The sequence below is a fragment of the Primulina huaijiensis genome, chromosome 1, assembly GCF_012295235.1.
Source record: "Primulina huaijiensis isolate GDHJ02 chromosome 1, ASM1229523v2, whole genome shotgun sequence".
NCBI classification, from domain to species: domain Eukaryota; kingdom Viridiplantae; phylum Streptophyta; class Magnoliopsida; order Lamiales; family Gesneriaceae; genus Primulina; species Primulina huaijiensis.
Genome location: NC_133306.1, coordinates 27014178 through 27033912, shown reverse-complemented (window position 1 = coordinate 27033912; position 19735 = coordinate 27014178). Strand labels below are relative to the sequence as shown.

Below are 19735 nucleotides of genomic sequence, written 5' to 3'. Positions count from 1 at the left end.
TCTAATGATTTCCTCGAGCTCATGGCGTTTGGTGCTAATGTTCTGGCCAATAAAGAACTTTATTCTTGATCTCTTTGCGATTTTACATCATGTACACCTAGGAAATTAGACCAAAAACACTACTGAATGAATTTAAAGGCCATTATTTGGCCACTTTATACAAATTTATCTTTACAGTAGCTAAGTATTTCAACTACTAGACCATTCTTTGGCCATGCTTCATTTTTTTGAAACTATTATTTGAGCCTCTATTTTGTCATTCCCTTGATTTCTCATCTGGATTTCATTTATTTTGCACGAACGAACAATTGGAGAAGGCGATGATTTGAGAATTTCAAAGGCCAATGCAGAAAAAGTATCTTAAAGGCCAATGAAAATGAAGAATATTGACTTATATGAGTGTCACTGGTCAATTTCAAATAAAAATGATCAATCCTAGATGGAACATTTGTCAATGATTGAGCACATACCCATGCAATGCTACTAATATCGGGAAGAATTAAAAATATAGAATATGAAAACTAGTTGTGCTAATACATAATATTTCGTTTTCATTTCTAGTCTCAAACTTAGTTTTGATGGTGTTTTTTGATAGGAAATGCGGCCTAGCCGGACAGTAAACTAGTTGGGTTAGCTTCTAGATGATTTTGGATTTCACTTAATATTCTTATGCAAACAAATTGGTCATATGAATGAATGGTAGCGGCCCTTAGGTCTCCTTTGTCATTGAATCTATTTTGACTGATGTAGTCAATATTGTTTTTTCTTCTTGATATGTGATATGCTTGAGATTACGGAATGTACCATTTTCAAGGGAAATGCTGCCAAATGTTTTGTAAAAACGACCAAATGACTTGTTTTACACTTATATTTCAAAACCAACATATACATCGTTGTTTACACTATATCCCCTCTCTCAATGGCATTACCTTGTGCATATGATGTTGAAAGTCAAAAGCACTATCACATTTGTTACTGAATATGATATGGTAAATCACCATATATCTAAAATAATCAACTTCTTAATAACCTCACCATCATAGCAAAGTTAAGCTTGGGGATATCTCCAATTAGCAATAATTTCTCCAAGTAAAAACACATAACCTCACGAATCAAAGTTTCAATAAGGTGCAATTTATGATCTCATATCATCTTTGTAATAATTACTAAAAAAAAAAAAACAAAGCAACTTAGCCTAAGTATCTAGAGCCATAATTTGGTCAAATCAATGTCCACACAACAAAAGTGGTTGAACAACCTACTTCCCAACAAATTTCAAGATCTTACTCAAAACGACTTAAAATGCATAATTTCCCAAAAATTTCAGTTTCCATGCAATGCAAAATAAAGTTTAATATATCCAATATAAGTAGCACATCAAATCAAAATATGAACATATCCCGAATCAGTTGATAAACCATGATTGCTATTTGATCAAAACAAAATGTTCATAATGAAAGTGACTCGAAAGCCTATTTTTCCAAAGTATATTCATCAACCTCTCATATAAATTGCCACCGAAAATTAAAATACCTTAAATACATGGACGACTATGATCATCCATATGAGTACAAGCCATAGACAAATATTCCAATTGCAACTCTGTTACTTTTCTTTATCATTTGCCTCACTTTTATGTATCGTATCTGCACTATCAATATCTCATAACTCTTGACATTGAATTTCACTTATCAGCTGTTGCAATGTGGTTTTCCATTAGGAGTTTGCAGTCATCTCCTTATCGTACTCGCTCTATTCAATCATATATCTCTTTAATAACGAGCTAAACCATTGGCTTATAAAGAACAATAGCAGATGATTTCAAATAATTATCTTTTGCTATAATCTTTCCAACTTGGTTCCTACCATCATGGGGCTATAGGAGAGATCCAGCTGTGCAATCCAAATATATTAAAATTTGTCAAACTTTAAAAATAATTCGTTGAACTTAACAAGCCTCTTTTTTTAATATCGAATCTTCATCCTCCTCAACTGTATTTTTAGTAGTCTTTCTCCATAAGTTCTTCTACATTTCCAGATTCATCAACTTTTTTTATATGTCTGGCTGCTTTCTCTCTTAATAATATCCTCTTTTGCGTCTGATTGCGAGGTTTTGGAAGTTTTGCATGTTTCAAATGCTGACATTGTTGGTAAGTACTGACATTGGGAGAACAAAAAATCGAGGTCTCTTCACTTGATTTCTTTGAGCATTTTAAAGTGCTTGTTTTCCAATTAGTTGTTTCAAGAGACCATTGGTCCTTCATCTCTTTGTCCTTCCTCAACCTAAAAAATGACTTTCCTAAAAAGTACTGGTTCATCAGTCTTTTGGCCATGGATCACCCACTGTATCTTACATTCTCCCATCTGTCAAGTGTTTTCTACTTAAAGTACTGTTTATATTTTCCTCAGAAACTTTGTCCTTCTATCGTTAACTTAAGATATCATTTTACTAGGTATCCTACACTTTCTGATAATGCCTATTGGCCATACATAGTTGTTTTCAATTGTATTCCTCTTCTTTTCATTGATTAAAACCTGCAAATCAGTAAAGTTCACCTTGACAATAGAAACTAGGGGAAAATTATCATTGCCACTGTCATAGAGTCTTTCATGTCAGAAAACTTTAGGAATCTTATGTTGATATTTTCATGTATTACATTCTTATAAGATGACGCTCCTCCAAGGTACAACGAGTTCACGGACCTTCTGGCCATTGATTCCCCAATATACCCTGAATTCATTGATCTGCTACATATCATCCTCTATTGTAATGATCATTCCTTCTCCCGAAACTTTCATTTACCTTATTTTTGCACTTCATAAATAGTGTTATAGGTTACCCAACATTCTTTAATCTTATTCTTTGGATCTATATTTTCTGCTCATCTTTGATCATCATTTTTTCATTAATCGAAGTCCACAAATCAGTGGGATTCACGTTCACATACTTCTTTCTTTTTAATTCATGAATGATTGTTTTGATCTAAGGGGATGTGAGGTAAACTATGGCCTCTGAGCATGCTCTCTTGTGTTCTTTGTAAACACTCCTTGACTTGTAAGATCCTCATCGGCTCTTAAATGAGAATATGAATTGGTAACCTTATTACAAGTTGTTTTCCTCCATTACGCTACTTGTTTTGGCTTTCTTTTGCTATCTTATCTTCCCTTAGGTGTGGTGGAGTACTGGACAAAAGAACTGGTGGTACAACTAAATGATGAACTTCACCTGCTTGAGAACTTTCCGAGCCTTAACCCCGATCCATTGGCTGCTTGTTTTTAGAGTCATAAGGTTTGTTTTCATCTTTTGATAGCCTCCTCCATTCCCTTATCTCTTTCCGGAAGTCTCCATTCCTTTATCTCTTTCCTGAAGTCTGTCATAGCTGTGACAAAGACATTGGACAAATGCATTAGTCGTCTCTTTGAGCTCACTTCTCTTCATTGACATCACGAGATTCACTGGAACCTTATGACTTATAATATGAATATTCTCATCTTTTACATTATCCTTGAACTTTTGCATTATCTCTCGGACTGATCCTCTAGCAGATTCGGTCTCATCTTCATACACATGTCGATCATTCTAGCAGATTCAGTCTCATCTTCATACACATGTCGATCATTCCCATGCGGTTGAGTAATGTAATCCCTTCATTTATCTCAGTGGTCGAAAGCTTTAGCAGCATTCTCGGTCCCATTGGGCGTCCAAATTGTTTATCACGAAAGGCACGAATTTGTGCCAAATGTGAAATGCGGCTTTTAAAAAGCAAGATATGTGAATCTCGAATCGATCGTCTGACTTCATCGGTATGCCACAAAAACTGAGAATTTAACTTAAAAAATTTAAGTGAAAAAATCATGAACAATAACCTAATCAATTGTGATACTATGAATTGAGATCATCGTCTTTTAGAATTAGAATCGAAAATTGAAGGAATATGCTAAAAACTAAGGAAATTAATATCATAAAACTTGAAATAAGTGAACTAAAATTAACTAGAATTGATGAAATTTTCAGAGAGCATTGTGCTTGAGTTGTTGATCGATGAGTTATGTAGAGACTTTTTCTGATGATTTTTGTCTGCTTTTGTTCGTTACTCCGCGCGAGCGGTTTAACCCATCTTCCAATTTCTCTGATAATAGATCATGACTCAACTTCCTCAATGATCATGCTCGAAACAAGCTCTCAAACCACTAAATTCTTCTTATTTAATGGACTTTAATCTAATGGGTTGGAAATATTTCTTTTATATTGGGATTTCATTTCATATATTTTCTTGGCCCGTAAATTTTATTTTATTTCATTTTTCATTGACACACACACACATACAAGTTTCAAATATGGTCATAACTATAATTATAAATAATTAAGTGTCATCAATTAAATAATTCATAAATAGATGTAATCTAAATTAGAATTAAATAATGTCTTAAGGGCTTAATTTTCATGAATATTCTTGTGTGTATACCACATATGATATTTTTATGATTTGTTGAGGGGCCAAATTAGAAATAATTAATCTTATGCAGTTATAAAACACTGGTTATGATCCCCAGTTTGAAGAGCATTGTTTCAGTTTTGTACCCCCATCAACAAAACTATTTAGTTTAGGAAAGAAAATCTACTAATTAATTATCATTGCCTAAAATTGACTGGAAACTGTGGATTTTGTTATATTTCCACAATTCTTATTATTATGTGTGTGTGGTTTCTTGAGAATTGAATAGATTTATGAATTTTTTGTATTGAAACTCTACAACCTATTGTTTTCATCATATATATACATATACAAAAACTCAAGTGAGACATTCTCAACGATCGATTTTGTGAGACTGATATTTTATTTGGATCAATCATGAAAAGTATTATTTTTAATATTAAAACTATTATTTTTTATTGTAAATATGAGCATGATTGACCCGTATCACAAATACAAAGTTATAAAATCGTCTCACAAAAAACATACTCATCTACATATAACTCAATGCTGTAGAGAACAATTAAGGATACAATCTTTGTTGTAAGGCTAAAAAACATAAAACTATGTAAAAAAAATAATATGCTAATACAATTTTTTTTATAATAAAAATTCAAGCACATTTAACACCTATATAAGGAAAACTCAAGCATATTATTTGTAAGCAGTTTTTCATTTTTTTGGAATTTTTATTGGGGTGATGAGATTATTTTCCATTATTAAAAAAAAACTATCAAGTAGTCAAATAGGAAAAAAAAATATATATATATATAATGATTTTATTTTTTAAAAAAATTGATCGTCTTTTTTTTATAAAAAAAAAAATTGATCCACGAAAAACAAAATTTAAGAAATCTGATGATCGGACAGAGCATTAACGCTAATTTATAAATTTTTTAAATAATAATATAAAAAAAAATCCATGGGGGTAACTTCTTTCCTCCCCAAATAAGAATGAATCAATCAACACACTTCACCTAATCAAGAAGCATCGTTCGTTGGAGAATAGTCGCAAAGGAAAAGTCCAAGCAATACTCTTCTTCCTTCCTTTCTCTCTTTCATCTTTTGACAAACTTGAGAAATTCTATCTCACATATTAATTGCCTTCATTTTTTCGTCGGTAATAATTTCGTTCAACAAATTCGCGTGAGCTTTGCCAAAAACAAGAAGAAGCTCTTTCTTTTCCTGTCTCTTGCATTTCAAGGTCGGTTTTTTCTTCTGAATTTTCTCATGTTCTTTTTACGTCTACTTTGTGATTTTATGTGTGTTTTTGTAGCATCGTGGATGGATCTGTCGAATATGGTTTATTTTGTTTTGGGTTTTCCCCCTTTACCTATATGTTGTAAGTGGGGATGCCTGAGAAAGGTTTGGGCGTTGAATTTAATTTTTCTGCTTTGAATTATGGTGTGTATATTTACCTTCCTTCCTTTGCGTTCGCGATTTGTCGATGTTTCTTAATTTAATTAAGACCACCTTTACCATATCGTGTTTGATTTTACGAAAAGAAAAAAAAAACTCTGGCTTCTTTATCTGTGTTAATTATTTTGCGGTTCATTTTATTGGAATTGGAGACTTTGTGAACTAGGATTTTGTTACTTTTCGAGGAGATTAGGCCAAATTGTGTGTTTTGAACATGTTTTGGGTAAAGCTTGAATCTTTCATTTATATCTGGAATGGTGCTTTGATATATTATTCTATCTGAGAAATGGTTCCGTTTGATTCTCCATCAGGCTTGGAGTGGTTATTTGGTTTGATTAAATGGTAAGTCTTGGAATTGTGGTTTGATATATTATTAATTGTTAAATGTTAATTCAGCAGTACTTATGTAAATTATTTTGTGTTTATTTACCAGAACAAAAGTTCCAAAGGGGCTAAAGATATTAGAGACGTGAAATTGCCTTTATTTGAATAATGAGGCTTATTATGATTTGTTTTGAACTTGATTTTTACGCTGGAAATGTTTCAACCTACAGCCTAAGTATCAAAACGCTCACTGTTGGTTTTGACAATCGAGCTACAGTTTGGAACTATGGACTCTTCTAATACACTATTGTTTCTAAATCCATCTTTACATACTAATGCTTATCGTTTATAGCGTATTCACGATATTACAAACATTTGTTTCTTCAATTCTGCAGAAATTATCAAAATGGAACATGACGAAATGGGATTCCAGACCGCTCCAGAAGGCCCTATTCTATGTGTTAACAACTGTGGTTTCTTTGGGAGTTCAGCGAACATGAATATGTGCTCCAAGTGTTACAAGGATCTGATATCAAAACAAGAACAAGCTCAACTCGTGGCTTCATCATTAGAAAACATCGTCAAAGGATCATCCAGTGGCAATGATAATGAATCTTCACTTGTAGATTCGGCAAATGTTCAAACTGATTTGGTAGAAGGGGAGGCCAAACTTGTCCCATCACTCAATGCTGTGAATTATGTTGTGCCTGTCAATCCCAAGTCAAAAGAGGGTCCTAGTCGATGCAGCAGTTGCAAGAAACGGGTTGGCCTGACTGGATTTAGCTGCCGTTGTGGTAATATTTTTTGCGGGACACATCGGTATTCTGACAAACACGACTGCCCCTTTGATTATCGCAGTGCAGGGCAGGATGCTATAGCGAAGGCCAACCCGATCATCAAGGCAGAGAAGCTCGATAAAATCTAGAAGTTTCTTCTTGTGGCTCTTCTGATCTTCCCAAAGGAGCAACTCCCAGTCGCATGCCTGTCGTATCAGATTCCTATTATTCACACATTCAAGGATCAAGAATCAAGAATCATGCTTGCCGGCTCCACTTTCTTTAGTCTTGTGCGTACTGATGTGTGGGGAAAACACTATGTCTGCTTTTATATGTGTCATTCTATTTAATAACGCTTCTCTGGGTCAGTTTCCTTGTATATGATGTTCATTTGTCTAATGCAGTGTTTCTACTCTCAGATATCCCACTTTGCTGCACTCCATGTCGACCTTCGACCAAAAGTTTTGAGATAACAAAAGTAAAATAAATTATTTCATATTCATGATCCGCCCATCCAACGATATGAAGAAGAAAAATTTTACTGCAACGACTGTCATTGCCCTTGGCGGACGCTAGCAGTAGTCTTGTTTGTGCGATTTTTTTTATTAAAATTAAATAAAAAGCAGGTCGTTGTATCTGCTTTCTAAGTGAGCAAACGTTGTAACAAATAATCCACCAGTATTTGCAGGAGGTACGTATCCTACAGAAGAATGGATCAAATCCGTAGAATCCATATTTTCCTATTTACACATGGGTGATGCGGATCGAGTGAATTGTGCCATTTTTCTCTGGATTCGGCATTCGAGGTTCTGGTGGGAAAGTGCCAAAGTGACTTGAGTGGATCAATGGACATGTGAAAAATTCAAAACCATCTTTTTCAATAAGTATTTCAATAAAATGTACGGGCACAGATATGTCTATGGTGGAATACATACAAAAATTTGAAGAAGATTGCCAACATGTGTCACTGAGAAGGGGGGGACACTTTCTAAGAAGACGACACCCTGAAATTAAAAGAGACGTGAGGATGTCAAAAGCTGCGAATTATAGGAAAATAGTGGACAAGACACTGATGGATGAACAGGATATAGAAAGAGCGAGGCAACAAAGAAGACAACAATTTAGCCAGAAGAGGCCAAGTATTGGGCAAGGTAGGACAACAATTCATCCATGCAACATAGTTTAGAATCCTACCACGATGTTGTATCCAATCCAAGTGAAGTGACACATACCGACATTGATGTGAAGCATATAACACCCAAAAGAGCGAAAACCCAATCTTCAAACCAATAAAGATTTCTCCAGAGAAGTGTTGTGTTGTTTTGGTTGCATTTGCTTGTTGCTATGTCTTTTCCTCGTGATGGTACTAGTTGTTGTCATTGCAAGGTAAAATCAAGTACCACTTAACAAATATAAATTTTGTTGTAACGATTTTACGGATTAGTTCAATATTTTGGTTTGTAGACTCTTGACCATGGAATTCATTATACTCCATGTCATTTAGTTTCGTGTTAGGAATGTTATTGTAATAGATTCTTAATCGGAAACTCGTTTAATATTGTTTCTCCTATCCCGGTTTAGTCCTAATGTATTTCTTGTGCCAAAACCGTCCCTATATTTTCCAATAAAATCCCAAATTGGTCCCTACAGGTAGTCACACGTTAAGAAATTAAAGGGCAATCAATAATTGTGTTTAATTTTCATTTTCTTCCCCAATCACCTTCATTAATTACCTCGCGTAATAACCCTCCATTATATTCCCAGCTGATCCTTCAATTCATTCTTTTAGCAGTGGGCTCTTAATTCTTGCATACACCTAGAGTATGGTAATCACATTTCGGGTTTTTTTATGGGATTCTAATCTTGCTAGTGGATTTAGTACGTTTTTGTGGGTATTTTTGTATAAGTTCAAAAGTTCCTACGAAATCGTCCAAGGAGTGAAAAAAAAACTTGTTTTTGATTTTATTTGCACTTATTTTGGAGTTGTTGAAAAGCTACACTGGAATGTAAATGGCATCATTAGCTACACTGAATCCACCTCAATGTTGCTCTGTTTCTTGGCCTCACTTGGTTAAGACCTGAGTTGCCATAGGACTTGCATTTTTTTTATACTTTTAACACACGGTTAATCCAATTCCCTTCTAAATTTTGCCGGCCTGCCCACTTTTTTTTGTAAACCGGTGGCTTTCATAAAATTTATTTGTATCTTCATCATCAATTTGGGTAAAAAATGAATATAGTTTTCATATATTAGGGACTAGATCAAGATAGCAGGCAAACAATAGGTAACCCCTTGGCCCTAAAAATAGAACCAGATTAGTCAGCACAAAATTTTTGGGAAAAAAAATAAAATAAAATAAAGAATTAAGGAGCGAATTACGTTGTCTATTATTGCTAGTATATGTTAATAGGGTTAATTACATATATCACCTTGTGAAATCACGAGGTTGTTGAAAAACCTCATATCTTGAGCATACATATCTCAAAAAACAAGTACAGAAAAAGGTATGTGTTCAAAATTTGAAAACATGCGGATGCGTGTGCTCAAGATTTGAAAACGTAACGAGTTAACATATAATTTATTTTTTATATGAGTTTTTAGCAATCTCATGATGTAATTGACTCATGTTAAAAATCAAAGTGTGAAAAAAGTCATAACAGATAAAGGGAGCGAATTAATTGGAAAAACGTTCATCAATAATTGCAAAAGCAAAAAAAGATAAACAGAGTTTTTAGTGCAATACAAATCGACAACAAAAATTAATGGAGTGGAAAAATTAAATAATTTGCATTATGTCCGACCCTTCATAACTATTTCATTCCTTTACCCTTTTTCTTATATTTTATTCAATTACTTTAGTATTGCGTGGATATTACTTGCTTAAAATCTTTCAAACACAATTTTAATATTGTGTTCAAGTTAACTCGCTAGAGCTTGTTTTCAGGAAAAAAAATAAAAAAAAAATTGAAGCCAAAGCTTTTAGACACGAACCTTCTTTGTGTATAAACGACGGGAAATTGGCCTTCAGTCCCCAGCCTTCGATTTTTTTTGTGTTCAATCCTTGGGTACTTTTTTAGTACCACATTTCCACATTAAGTGTACCACATTTCCACATGAAGTGTACCACATTTTGTATGACATAGTACCACAATTTTGTGGGTAGGGAGTGAACCCAAAGAAATATTTTGATTGGGGATTTTTCACCAACTTACCCTATAAACAAACAAATAGTTTATATAAACCATTCAATTTTAGGATTTCTAAAATTATGAAATGCATTTCAAATAGATATATATATATATATTAACAGCCACGTACGTCTTCACCCACCAAATATATATATTTTAAGAAAAATTCTGTATCAATTTATCTTTTCATTAACTAATTAAATAAATGTAGCATATCTCTTTCCCCCTACCGCCAGTCTTGGATTCAAACAATGCCTGAATTCTGATAGCTTATAATAATAAGATTTAATCGCGTAAAACTAGACACTGCCTTGCACATGCATGCTTGGCATTACTTTAATAATCTATTTATAAATTAATTCAAAAGTTTTTTTTTTCTTGTATTATTTTGATTTCAGCAAGAAAAATTCATTTCCATTTCCTCTGTTTTTTTATAATCAAATTCAATTGTTCTCCTAAGTTTATTTAATTTAGAAACCTTTTACCATTTGTGACATTTAATTACAAAAAATTGGCTAATTTATTGGACTAAAATTACAACTTGAAAGCTTAATTAGATGACTTAAAATAAGAAATAGAGGACTGACAAGGGAAAATTTTAATTTTCCTTGAAATACAGCAAAGGTACTGCAAAAAAAAGTTTCCAACATTGATTTGCCAAAAGGTTTTGAAATTATTAATAAAACTATAGTGCAATGGGTGATTGATAAACTAGCGTATGTAATTATTCTTTTCAAGGGTGGATGCATATCAGAGTAAATCGTCGAGCATATGAGAAGATGCTACATATAAAAGAGCCATTTTTGGAAAAGAATTATACCGAAAACATGAGCGTGTTGTTATTTTTCGTGAGTGTATGCACATTCAGAAGCCTTCTTTCTTCCTAATTCACTTTCTTGTCCCCAAGAAGACAACCCTAAAACCATAACCCTAGATGAAATCAACAATCCATTTAAGTTTTAAAATTTGAGAATTATTATTAATAAAAATGGTCCATGCATTTCGATGCGACACGAGCACTTTCCCGGCGTTTCCTCCCAGTCTTGGAAACTATCAATCCTTGTCCGCCTCAAACTTCCAATTTTACCCTCCATCTCTTTCATTCATTATTAGTTAATTTTAAGTAACTTTGAATGATCTTGATCAAGCATCCTGCTGCTGCTTCCAGTGATATAATTATTCATCAACTGGTTGCATTGCTGCTGCTGCTGCTGCTTCTAGTTCCCATGCATGCGGTAATAATATTTCAGATGTACTTTTGAACTTAATCAAATACTTAATTTAGAAAAGTTAAACCTGGTTGAGAATTAATTTTTTTTGACGTTCCAGATGGTGGCTTTGTTAATGGCTCTGCGGCGGATCAGATTGACTTGATTTTCATGAGTTGTTCAGAATTTAATTACAGGTTTCTTGGATCAAACATATATGCATGACCTTTTAGAATTCTTGCAGTTTTCAAATATATTCCACTCAGTGAACAAAATCCCAGATACGGAGTATATATTTAACAAAATTGCATTTGCAAGGCAAAAAGAAGAAGAAGAATATGTGAATCGTATTAAATTTTTGTAACTTTGATTCTAGTAAATTAATAAGAGGGAGATATTGCTAATCTATATAAGAAATTTAAATTCATAACTTTTGTTACGTGATTTTTTTTTATTGACAATGATAAATTTAAAACATGTATTTTGAAGCTAAGCCATTGGATTCTATTTAGGTATAAAACCAACACATGCTACTGAAGAGATCGTTAATAATGGTTGCCGACACATCAGCTAATGTCACTTGAATATCATATTTTTCCAATGTTTTTAAAACTTTATTATAAATTATTATTCTCTTAAATTTATGATTTTTAACATTCCCTCTAAAATTTTTTTTTTTCATTTTTCCCTTAGCCAATTAAAGTTATTCAAGAAAGGCAACAAACAGCACCGACACGAAGCCGTCAGATTCCTATGAACCTTACCGCAAAACCTGAATCGGCGTGGGGATCTGTCCAACTGTAAACAGATGAAAACAACTTAATTTTTTTCACCCCGAATTAATTAAACAAATAAATGCTTCTACTTCATCAACTTACGATGCCTCACTTCGCTATTTTCAAGATAATTTACACACACATAGATATATACATAGACAAGAATACACCGACGCATAACCATACAAATATACAGATTTTGAAAGAAAAAAAGAAAATCAAACTTTTGCTTATGATCAATGATACTATAATATACATAGCTATATGTTAAGAGTCTTCCAGAGAGTTTGTTTCTGGGTAAGTCAGCTTTTTATATATAGTAGGTTAATCTGTTTTAGTTTCATTTTTTTATTATTTTAGGGTTCAGTTGCAGCAAGCAGTTCACTTTCTTGTTTCTGGTGATTTAATAACATATTGCTTGCTAAGAAGAAGGGACAAATTTAACTAATGGGCTGAGTTTTTAAATGTTTCTTGTGTACTTTATAATTTCATTCTTTAATTATCTGTTAATAGGGTTTAGGGAGTTTTCATGCTTGCTAGCTAGGTTTGTGTTAAAAAAGGACAGCAACAAGAGAGAGACGTGGGTCCTGTCTCTACTTGAATATGAATTCATCATCTAGGCTCAAATTATACGTATAAAATAAGATTTTGTTTTTTTTTAAAAAGGGCATGTTTTATCATAAAGGTATATGAACGTATCATTCAATGCAGAAAGAATTTGTAGTGGAAAGGAAATAGATTTTGCACTGATTGATAACAGATATCTGAACCTTGCATTAGTTTTAAAATATTGAGGAAGATATAAAATTAGTTTGAAATTGGTTCATTTGACCGAATCAGTGAGTGGAAGACAGAAGGCACAGAATCAAAGTTTCATTTAGACTACAGTCATGGGGATAAGTACCGCATGAAACTTTTTAATTCTTACTAGTTTATTTAGATTACTCTACAGAACATGCAAATATTAAATAAATATTTTAACAGTAACTATTTTAAATTAAGCCTATTTTGACGAGTCCGATTCCCAACTCTACGGTCAACATATTTCAACCAAGAAAAATCCAAACAAAATCTTTAAACTTTTGTTAATCTCGTATGTATATATTTCTTTGATAACGGGGTGATTCTCATATTTTTTTTTTATAGGATATAGGACTATACTCTTAATGTTTTAATATTACTATTAATATTACGAAATTCATGAATATTATTTATAGCATGTACATGCATGTTTAGCTTTGACGCATGCATTTGAGCTTTGGACCATGGAAAATATACTTCCATATTTTAAATGTTCCATATATTCATATAATTGTCATTATTTAATGTTGGGCTTAAATTTAGTCGTATTTACAGCTGGTTGATTAAGTAATTTATTTGTCCTTGAGATGATTTTGTGTTGTTGAAATGCTGGGTTTTCGGGTGGCATTTTTTGCACAAAACGAGGAAGAGAGTCCCAATAAACCAAGTGGGGTGGAGTCATTGGAGTTTATGTATATGCTTCTTTGAATTTCAGATACATACACACGCATATATACATACACATACTGACACGCTTATTCATATACATATTTATAGGTTGAGGTTACATTTCGATCTTTCCTTCTCTTCGTTAGGTTAACTATTCCTCGGTTTCTTGATTTTTCTTCCCTTTTATTCCGATTAAATTTTTAAATATTTTAGTTGATTTTAATTCTTTCTGATCTTGGAATATGCAGGATCAGAAGGGCGCCATGAATCCCAACAACTGGCTTTCATTTCCATTTTCTCCCACTCATCCTTCTTTACAATCTCAGTCTAATCACTTTTCTTTAGGGTTAGTAAGTGACAGTATCAATGAAACTCCATTTCAAAGCCAAGGTAAGTCATTACTGATCAATATTCTTTATCTTCTTTAAACCCTAATTGGATGTTTTTTGGTAGCCATATACTAATTATACATGTTTCATTTTTTTCAATATTGATTCATGTTATATAGCATATGAGTGGAATTTGTTCAACACCCAAGGAAGCAATGAAGTCCCAAAAGTTGCTGATTTCCTTGGAGTGAGCAAATCCGACAGCCATTTAGAGCTCATACCTTATAACGATCAAATCCAATCGAATGATTCCGATTACCTGTTTTCGAGCAACAGCCTGGTGCCAGTTCAACACAACTTGTTGGCCTCCACCACGAACTATGAAAAACTGCAAGAAAATGCTTGTACCATGCAACAATTGACGCTTTCCATGAGCAGCGGCACTAAGGGTTCAAGTACTAGCGAGACCATTGCCACAGCATCTGCAACTGCAGAAAATAGTGACACCAGTATTGTTGAGGCTGCCCCTAGGAGGACCTTAGACACATTTGGCCAAAGAACCTCGATATATAGAGGTGTAACAAGGTAGGATTCTATATATATATCCCGTCATTTTTTTCTCATAACTTACACTTTTGGATGTTGTTGTTTGAAGGTTAATTCTGTCTTACAGGCACAGGTGGACGGGGAGATATGAAGCCCATCTGTGGGATAATAGTTGCAGAAGGGAAGGGCAATCGAGAAAAGGGCGTCAAGGTTTTCATTAATTAAATTCGTAACTTGATTCTTGGTTTTCTTCTTACATTTTACCTTTGATTTACTTGTGTATGATCACTAATTCTTCTTTCTTTATTGTTTGTTTTTTCCCCCATGGGATGCAGTGTACTTGGGTAAGCCAATTAAGTTTCTCGATTATTTACGTACTTTGTGTAGTGTGAAATCATATAATGTATTGAAATCGTCAAATTTACTTGTAATTTTCTTGGACAGGTGGATATGACAAAGAAGAAAAAGCTGCTAGGGCCTATGATCTTGCTGCCCTAAAATACTGGGGAACATCTACTACCACTAATTTCCCAGTACGCAAATTCGTAGAAATATATATATATATATAGTTATAGCATAATTTTCTGTTAAATTGCAGATCAATAACTACGAGAAGGAACTAGAAGAGATGAAGCATATGACAAGACAAGAATTTGTGGCCTCTATCCGAAGGTAATCAAAGTACTGATAGTGAATTGTGCATGCTTTCTAATGCTTTCTTTTTTGTTAATATGTGCAATTATAGAAGCATAAAATATAATATTCCTCGTCGGAGATTTAAGCAGCACTTTACTATTGATATACATATATTTACAGGAAGAGCAGTGGCTTTTCGAGGGGAGCATCCATGTATCGTGGCGTGACGAGGTAGTCTAAGATGGATTATTTCTTTGGCCATGTAAATTTGTTATAGTTTTTTCATGAACATTTTTCCTCATAACTTGATTTCTTGTTAATGTCCTTTGTTAATTACTAATCATTCTTTGAATTTGATTCTTTTAATCAGGCATCATCAGCATGGAAGGTGGCAAGCAAGAATAGGAAGAGTTGCTGGAAACAAAGATCTATACTTGGGAACTTTCAGTAAGCGTTCTTTCATTTCTTCTTTTTATAATAAACCGTTCAAATTTTAATAATATATAGTTTTCGTGCTAATTAAATTTTGAACAAACGAATTAATTGGAGTGCTATATTTTTTTTACAGCTACTGAGGAGGAAGCTGCTGAAGCATACGATATCGCCGCCATAAAATTCCGAGGCTTAAATGCTGTCACCAATTTCGACATGAATCGTTATGATGTAAAGGCCATTCTTGAAAGCAACTCTCTCCCTATCGGAGGAGGTGCCGCGAAACGCCTCAAAGAAGCTCAGGCAATCGAGTCATCACGAAAACACGAAGACATTATAACTTTAGGCTCAGGTTTCCAGTATGGCAGCAGTCCAAGCGCAGCTTCCCATCTTCAAGCATACTCCCTCATGCAGCAGCATCCCTTCGATTCTCAGCCTTTTCTCACTCTGCAAAATCAAAATATTTCACAACACAATCAAGATTCCTCGTCTCTTTACCATAATTACATCCAAACACAGCTCCAGTTACAGCAACAATCATGTTCTTACAACAGCATCCCCCATCACACGAACACGAACTCGAACAATTCTCAGTTCTATGGAAATTACCTTCAAAACAATGCAGTCATGCTTCATGGTCTAACAAACACGGGGTCCTCATCTTCTGTGATGGAGAATCATGGGAATTCAAGTAATGGAGGGTTTACTGGAAATTTTATCGGAATGGGATCGAGTTCGGGTTCGGCCAACGAAGTTGCACTGGTGAAAGTGGATTATGAGAATATTCCGTCGGCTGATACATACACTGGATGGTCTGCGGAGACAGTTCAAGGGACATCAAATCCTGGTTTATTTTCAATGTGGAATGAGTGAAGGAGAAATCTCTTAATTTCTTAAAAATGAAAACTAAGCTAGCTAGTGCTAAGAATCAGAGTTTTTATTGCTATCTTTGCTTTTGATAATTTTGTTTTGTGGGGATCAAAAGTACGATAGCACGTACTAATGAATTTTGTTTTTCTTCTTTCTGCCTTTGTGAAGTAAAATTATATATTGCTCATGCGAAAATATTTCTAAAACGGTATAAAGATATCTGATTAGGATCTGGGCATGCATGTGAGCCAGCAGAGGATTCAAACTCAAAAATATATATATAGTCGGATGGTGTTTTTGTTTCTAGCTTTTTACTTATTGAAGATGAAGAAATTAATACGTACAACTTTATATTTATATTAAAAAAATGTCTGTTAAAAAATTGAACTGTTGTAGTTTGTTAAAATAATAATAAACTGCTAAGTTATCATAGCGGTAAAATAAAATTGTTTTGATCATTATAAGTTATCAAAAATAATAATTGTTGATTTATTAACCTATTTTGAGCACAATCGATTGTGGTATATATAAAAAAGATCATATTATCAATTGGTTATATATATTTCTTTCAATTCGTAAGTCCTTGCATCACCGGAAAATTGTAATTTTTGTGGTGAATTTTGATTTCACATATTGTCTAATTCAATTTTTAGTAATATGTCTCAATTTTAAACTTTTCATGTAACTATTAACGTGATACTAGTTACACATCAGCACGCCATATAGGAGCTACACGACGCCGCATATATAACACATCTGCAAATATAACAAATAAAATAGAATAAAAATAACAATTGATAACATAAATAAACAAAACAGTATAATTTTTATATTTCTAAATTATTAATGATAGGTTGTTGGTTCCACTTTGATTAATTTTATGACATATAGTAAATTATTTACCCACCAAACTATCATTGCTGTGTGTAGATTAATTTCATTTTGTACTATATATAGTTAAAATATAGATATTGTTTGATATATTTTTAGGTCAGGTCAGCTTTCTACCAGCTGCCACTATAGCATAAATATTTATACCCAAAATTATTAGTTTTCTTTGATCGATTGATTGATTATAATTTTATGTTATCGGCTCTAAAATTAATAGTTTTAATATATATATTCCAACGCAATCGATTGTTTCAAGAAAATCCTAAGAGAGACTGTTTATAATTTTTGTATTGTAAATGCACAAAAAAAATTGGTCTCACAAACGTTTAGAAAAGGTCCGAAGTGTCTTTTTATTCGGCACCCGAAGAGAAAAGGCAGTCCCAATATTTTATAAAATCATGTCACAATGTAATAAAAATATTATCAATTCATGTAAATTTACATTATACAGATCAACGCAAAAAACTAAATTATGAAGGGTACCCAAAATTAATTTAAAAATCATAATTATATCCCTAAGATTCCACATTTCCAACCCATCCTTGTTCATTTCTCTCTTTCCCCATCCCCATCCCCATCCCCATCCCCATCGCAAGGCAACTACCAATCATGGCGCAGAAGAGAGAAAAAGAAGAAACCGAGCTCAAGGTGCCCGAAAACTTACCCATATGTACACCACCGCAGACCCTTCCCACGCCTCAGCCGCAGCTCTCGGCCGCCAGGTCAAGCGCGGCTGCATCGAGAACCAGCTCCTCGGGGTCGCCTGACCCAGTGGAGAAACGGGTGCTGAAGAGAGCGAGGGAGGTTTCTCGCTGCTCCGGGTCGGATTGCAGGAAGCGGGTGGGGTTGATGGGTTTCCGTTGCAGGTGCGGGGAAGTGTTCTGTTGCGAGCATAGATACTCAGATCGGCACGATTGCTGCTACGATTACAAAGCGGCTGGTCGGGAGGCGATCGCGAGGGAGAATCCCGTCGTCAAAGCAGCGAAAATCGTCAGAATTTGAGTGAAGAAGATCAGATCATCTAGGATCTTGATGAACTAATTACGGTTGAAATGAAAATTTATAATTTTGTTTTGTAAGATAATCTTGTTATTTGTTAAAAAGCAGTTTTTATTTTAGTTTTCTTTTAATCAAATTATTAAATTAATCGAATATAATTTATTTGATATTAATTATTTACGAAGAGGTATATATTAGGACAATTAAATTTATGTTAAACATAAAAATCTTTGTAATAAAATAAAAGGAATAAAATATAATTCTTTTATCGAGAAATATTAGATTTCGGTTTATTTCATTTATTAGATAAATGTTAATTTAAATATTATGAGCTTTATTCTTTTGCGTATGACAAATCAAAAAAATCATCGTTGTCAAATAAATTATATTAGATCGATTTAATGATTTTGAGAGAAAAAATACAAATTATTATAAGAAAATTAAATTTCACAAGATTTAAAATCAAAATAATTAAACTATAATTTTCCCATAAAGAATAGGGGCATTATTGCCATTTTGTGATAATTTTAAAAAGTATTAATTGTTATTGTAGCATTTACTTTATTTTCGTTGGTAGGAAAAGTATGTTTTAGATGCGAATGTTGCGTTTGCTACTATTGCGTAGCTTAGATGCTCTATATTATATGAAATAATGATTTCCAACTAAACCAACACCATATATATACATTATTTCCAACTAAACCAACACCATNATATGAAGCTTAAGGTGTTAACAATAGGAAAGCCTGTTGCAATATTCATTTTTACACGAATTATTAAAAATATCAAACATGATACATATAAAAATACAATAAATTAGAGGAAAAAATATTCAAATAATTTTTTTTTTAAAAAAAAAAAACAAATAAGCAACGCTTATTAAGAATGAATATTGCAGAGTACGGGATAGGATCGATTTTAAGTGTTGTAGGCAGGCAAGCAGGCCCAGATGATATACGAATTCTGATTTGTTGAAATAAATTTTCCTTATCGTGGGGGTGTGTCATCCCTTCCACATATGTTTCTATTTGCCATATAATAATTTCAATCGCTTAATTATTCTTCTAATATTGTAAATAGTGAGGCAACTTTTCTTTATTTTGAGCAATGGGTGACAGAAAGCATCCGCTTGCACGATCGCAGGGGCCAATAATTCATCAAGTAAAGCCAAAAAGACTTATATTTTTAATTAATAATTTCCATTACTGTTGATAACTTGAACAAGTTCAATAATCCTCATCACAAATTAAGCTTATAATAATAATATATATGCATTGCCGCTATATTTGCTTTGACTAACTGTAACGTGCATTCTCTTATGACATCAATTGATTGATTGATTAATTCTGTTTGGTCATCGTAATATATATTTCAAGAACACCAGGAAACCAAAAA

The 19735-nt window shown here is 33.2% G+C and overlaps 3 protein-coding genes across 4 annotated transcripts; all 3 read left to right on the top strand.

Moving 5' to 3' along the window:
* The first annotated feature begins 5444 nt into the window (after positions 1-5444).
* On the top strand, positions 5445-7412 carry LOC140991105 (zinc finger A20 and AN1 domain-containing stress-associated protein 8-like). Of its 2 annotated transcripts, XM_073461042.1 has the most exons (3): positions 5448-5679; positions 6206-6236; positions 6614-7412. In XM_073461042.1, exon 3 carries the CDS (start codon positions 6625-6627, stop codon positions 7141-7143), a length of 519 nt encoding a protein of 172 aa, XP_073317143.1. In that variant the 5' UTR covers positions 5448-5679; positions 6206-6236; positions 6614-6624; the 3' UTR covers positions 7144-7412. The 2 variants fall into 2 exon arrangements, with proteins under 2 accessions (XP_073317133.1, XP_073317143.1); XM_073461032.1 differs by lacking the exon at positions 6206-6236 and having other exon boundaries at positions 5445-5679.
* Positions 7413-13800: 6388 nt separating this feature from the next.
* Positions 13801-16533, top strand: LOC140970694 (AP2-like ethylene-responsive transcription factor PLT2). The gene is made up of 9 exons (XM_073432553.1): positions 13801-14027; positions 14146-14551; positions 14640-14722; positions 14848-14856; positions 14957-15045; positions 15111-15184; positions 15329-15379; positions 15519-15595; positions 15717-16533. The coding sequence occupies exons 1-9, from the start codon at positions 13880-13882 to the stop codon at positions 16451-16453; spliced, it is 1674 nt and encodes a 557-aa protein (XP_073288654.1). The 5' UTR covers positions 13801-13879; the 3' UTR covers positions 16454-16533.
* Positions 16534-17849: 1316 nt separating this feature from the next.
* On the top strand, positions 17850-18459 carry LOC140970688 (zinc finger A20 and AN1 domain-containing stress-associated protein 1-like). The gene has a single exon (XM_073432540.1). It carries the CDS (start codon positions 17951-17953, stop codon positions 18341-18343), a length of 393 nt encoding a protein of 130 aa, XP_073288641.1. The 5' UTR covers positions 17850-17950; the 3' UTR covers positions 18344-18459.
* Positions 18460-19735: the final 1276 nt, after the last annotated feature.

What these genes read in the sequence shown, in the direction of transcription:
- LOC140970694 (XM_073432553.1), top strand. Translation starts at nt 13,880, where the DNA reads ATGCAGGATCAGAAGGGCGCCATGAATCCCAACAACTGGCTTTCATTT. An exon ending in AACTCCATTTCAAAGCCAAG is followed by an intron (nt 14,028 to 14,145) that starts GTAAGTCATTAC and finishes CATGTTATATAG; the next exon opens with CATATGAGTGGAATTTGTTC. An exon ending in ATATATAGAGGTGTAACAAG is followed by an intron (nt 14,552 to 14,639) that starts GTAGGATTCTAT and finishes TCTGTCTTACAG; the next exon opens with GCACAGGTGGACGGGGAGAT.
- LOC140991105 (XM_073461032.1), top strand. Translation starts at nt 6,625, where the DNA reads ATGGAACATGACGAAATGGGATTCCAGACCGCTCCAGAAGGCCCTATT.
- LOC140970688 (XM_073432540.1), top strand. Translation starts at nt 17,951, where the DNA reads ATGGCGCAGAAGAGAGAAAAAGAAGAAACCGAGCTCAAGGTGCCCGAA.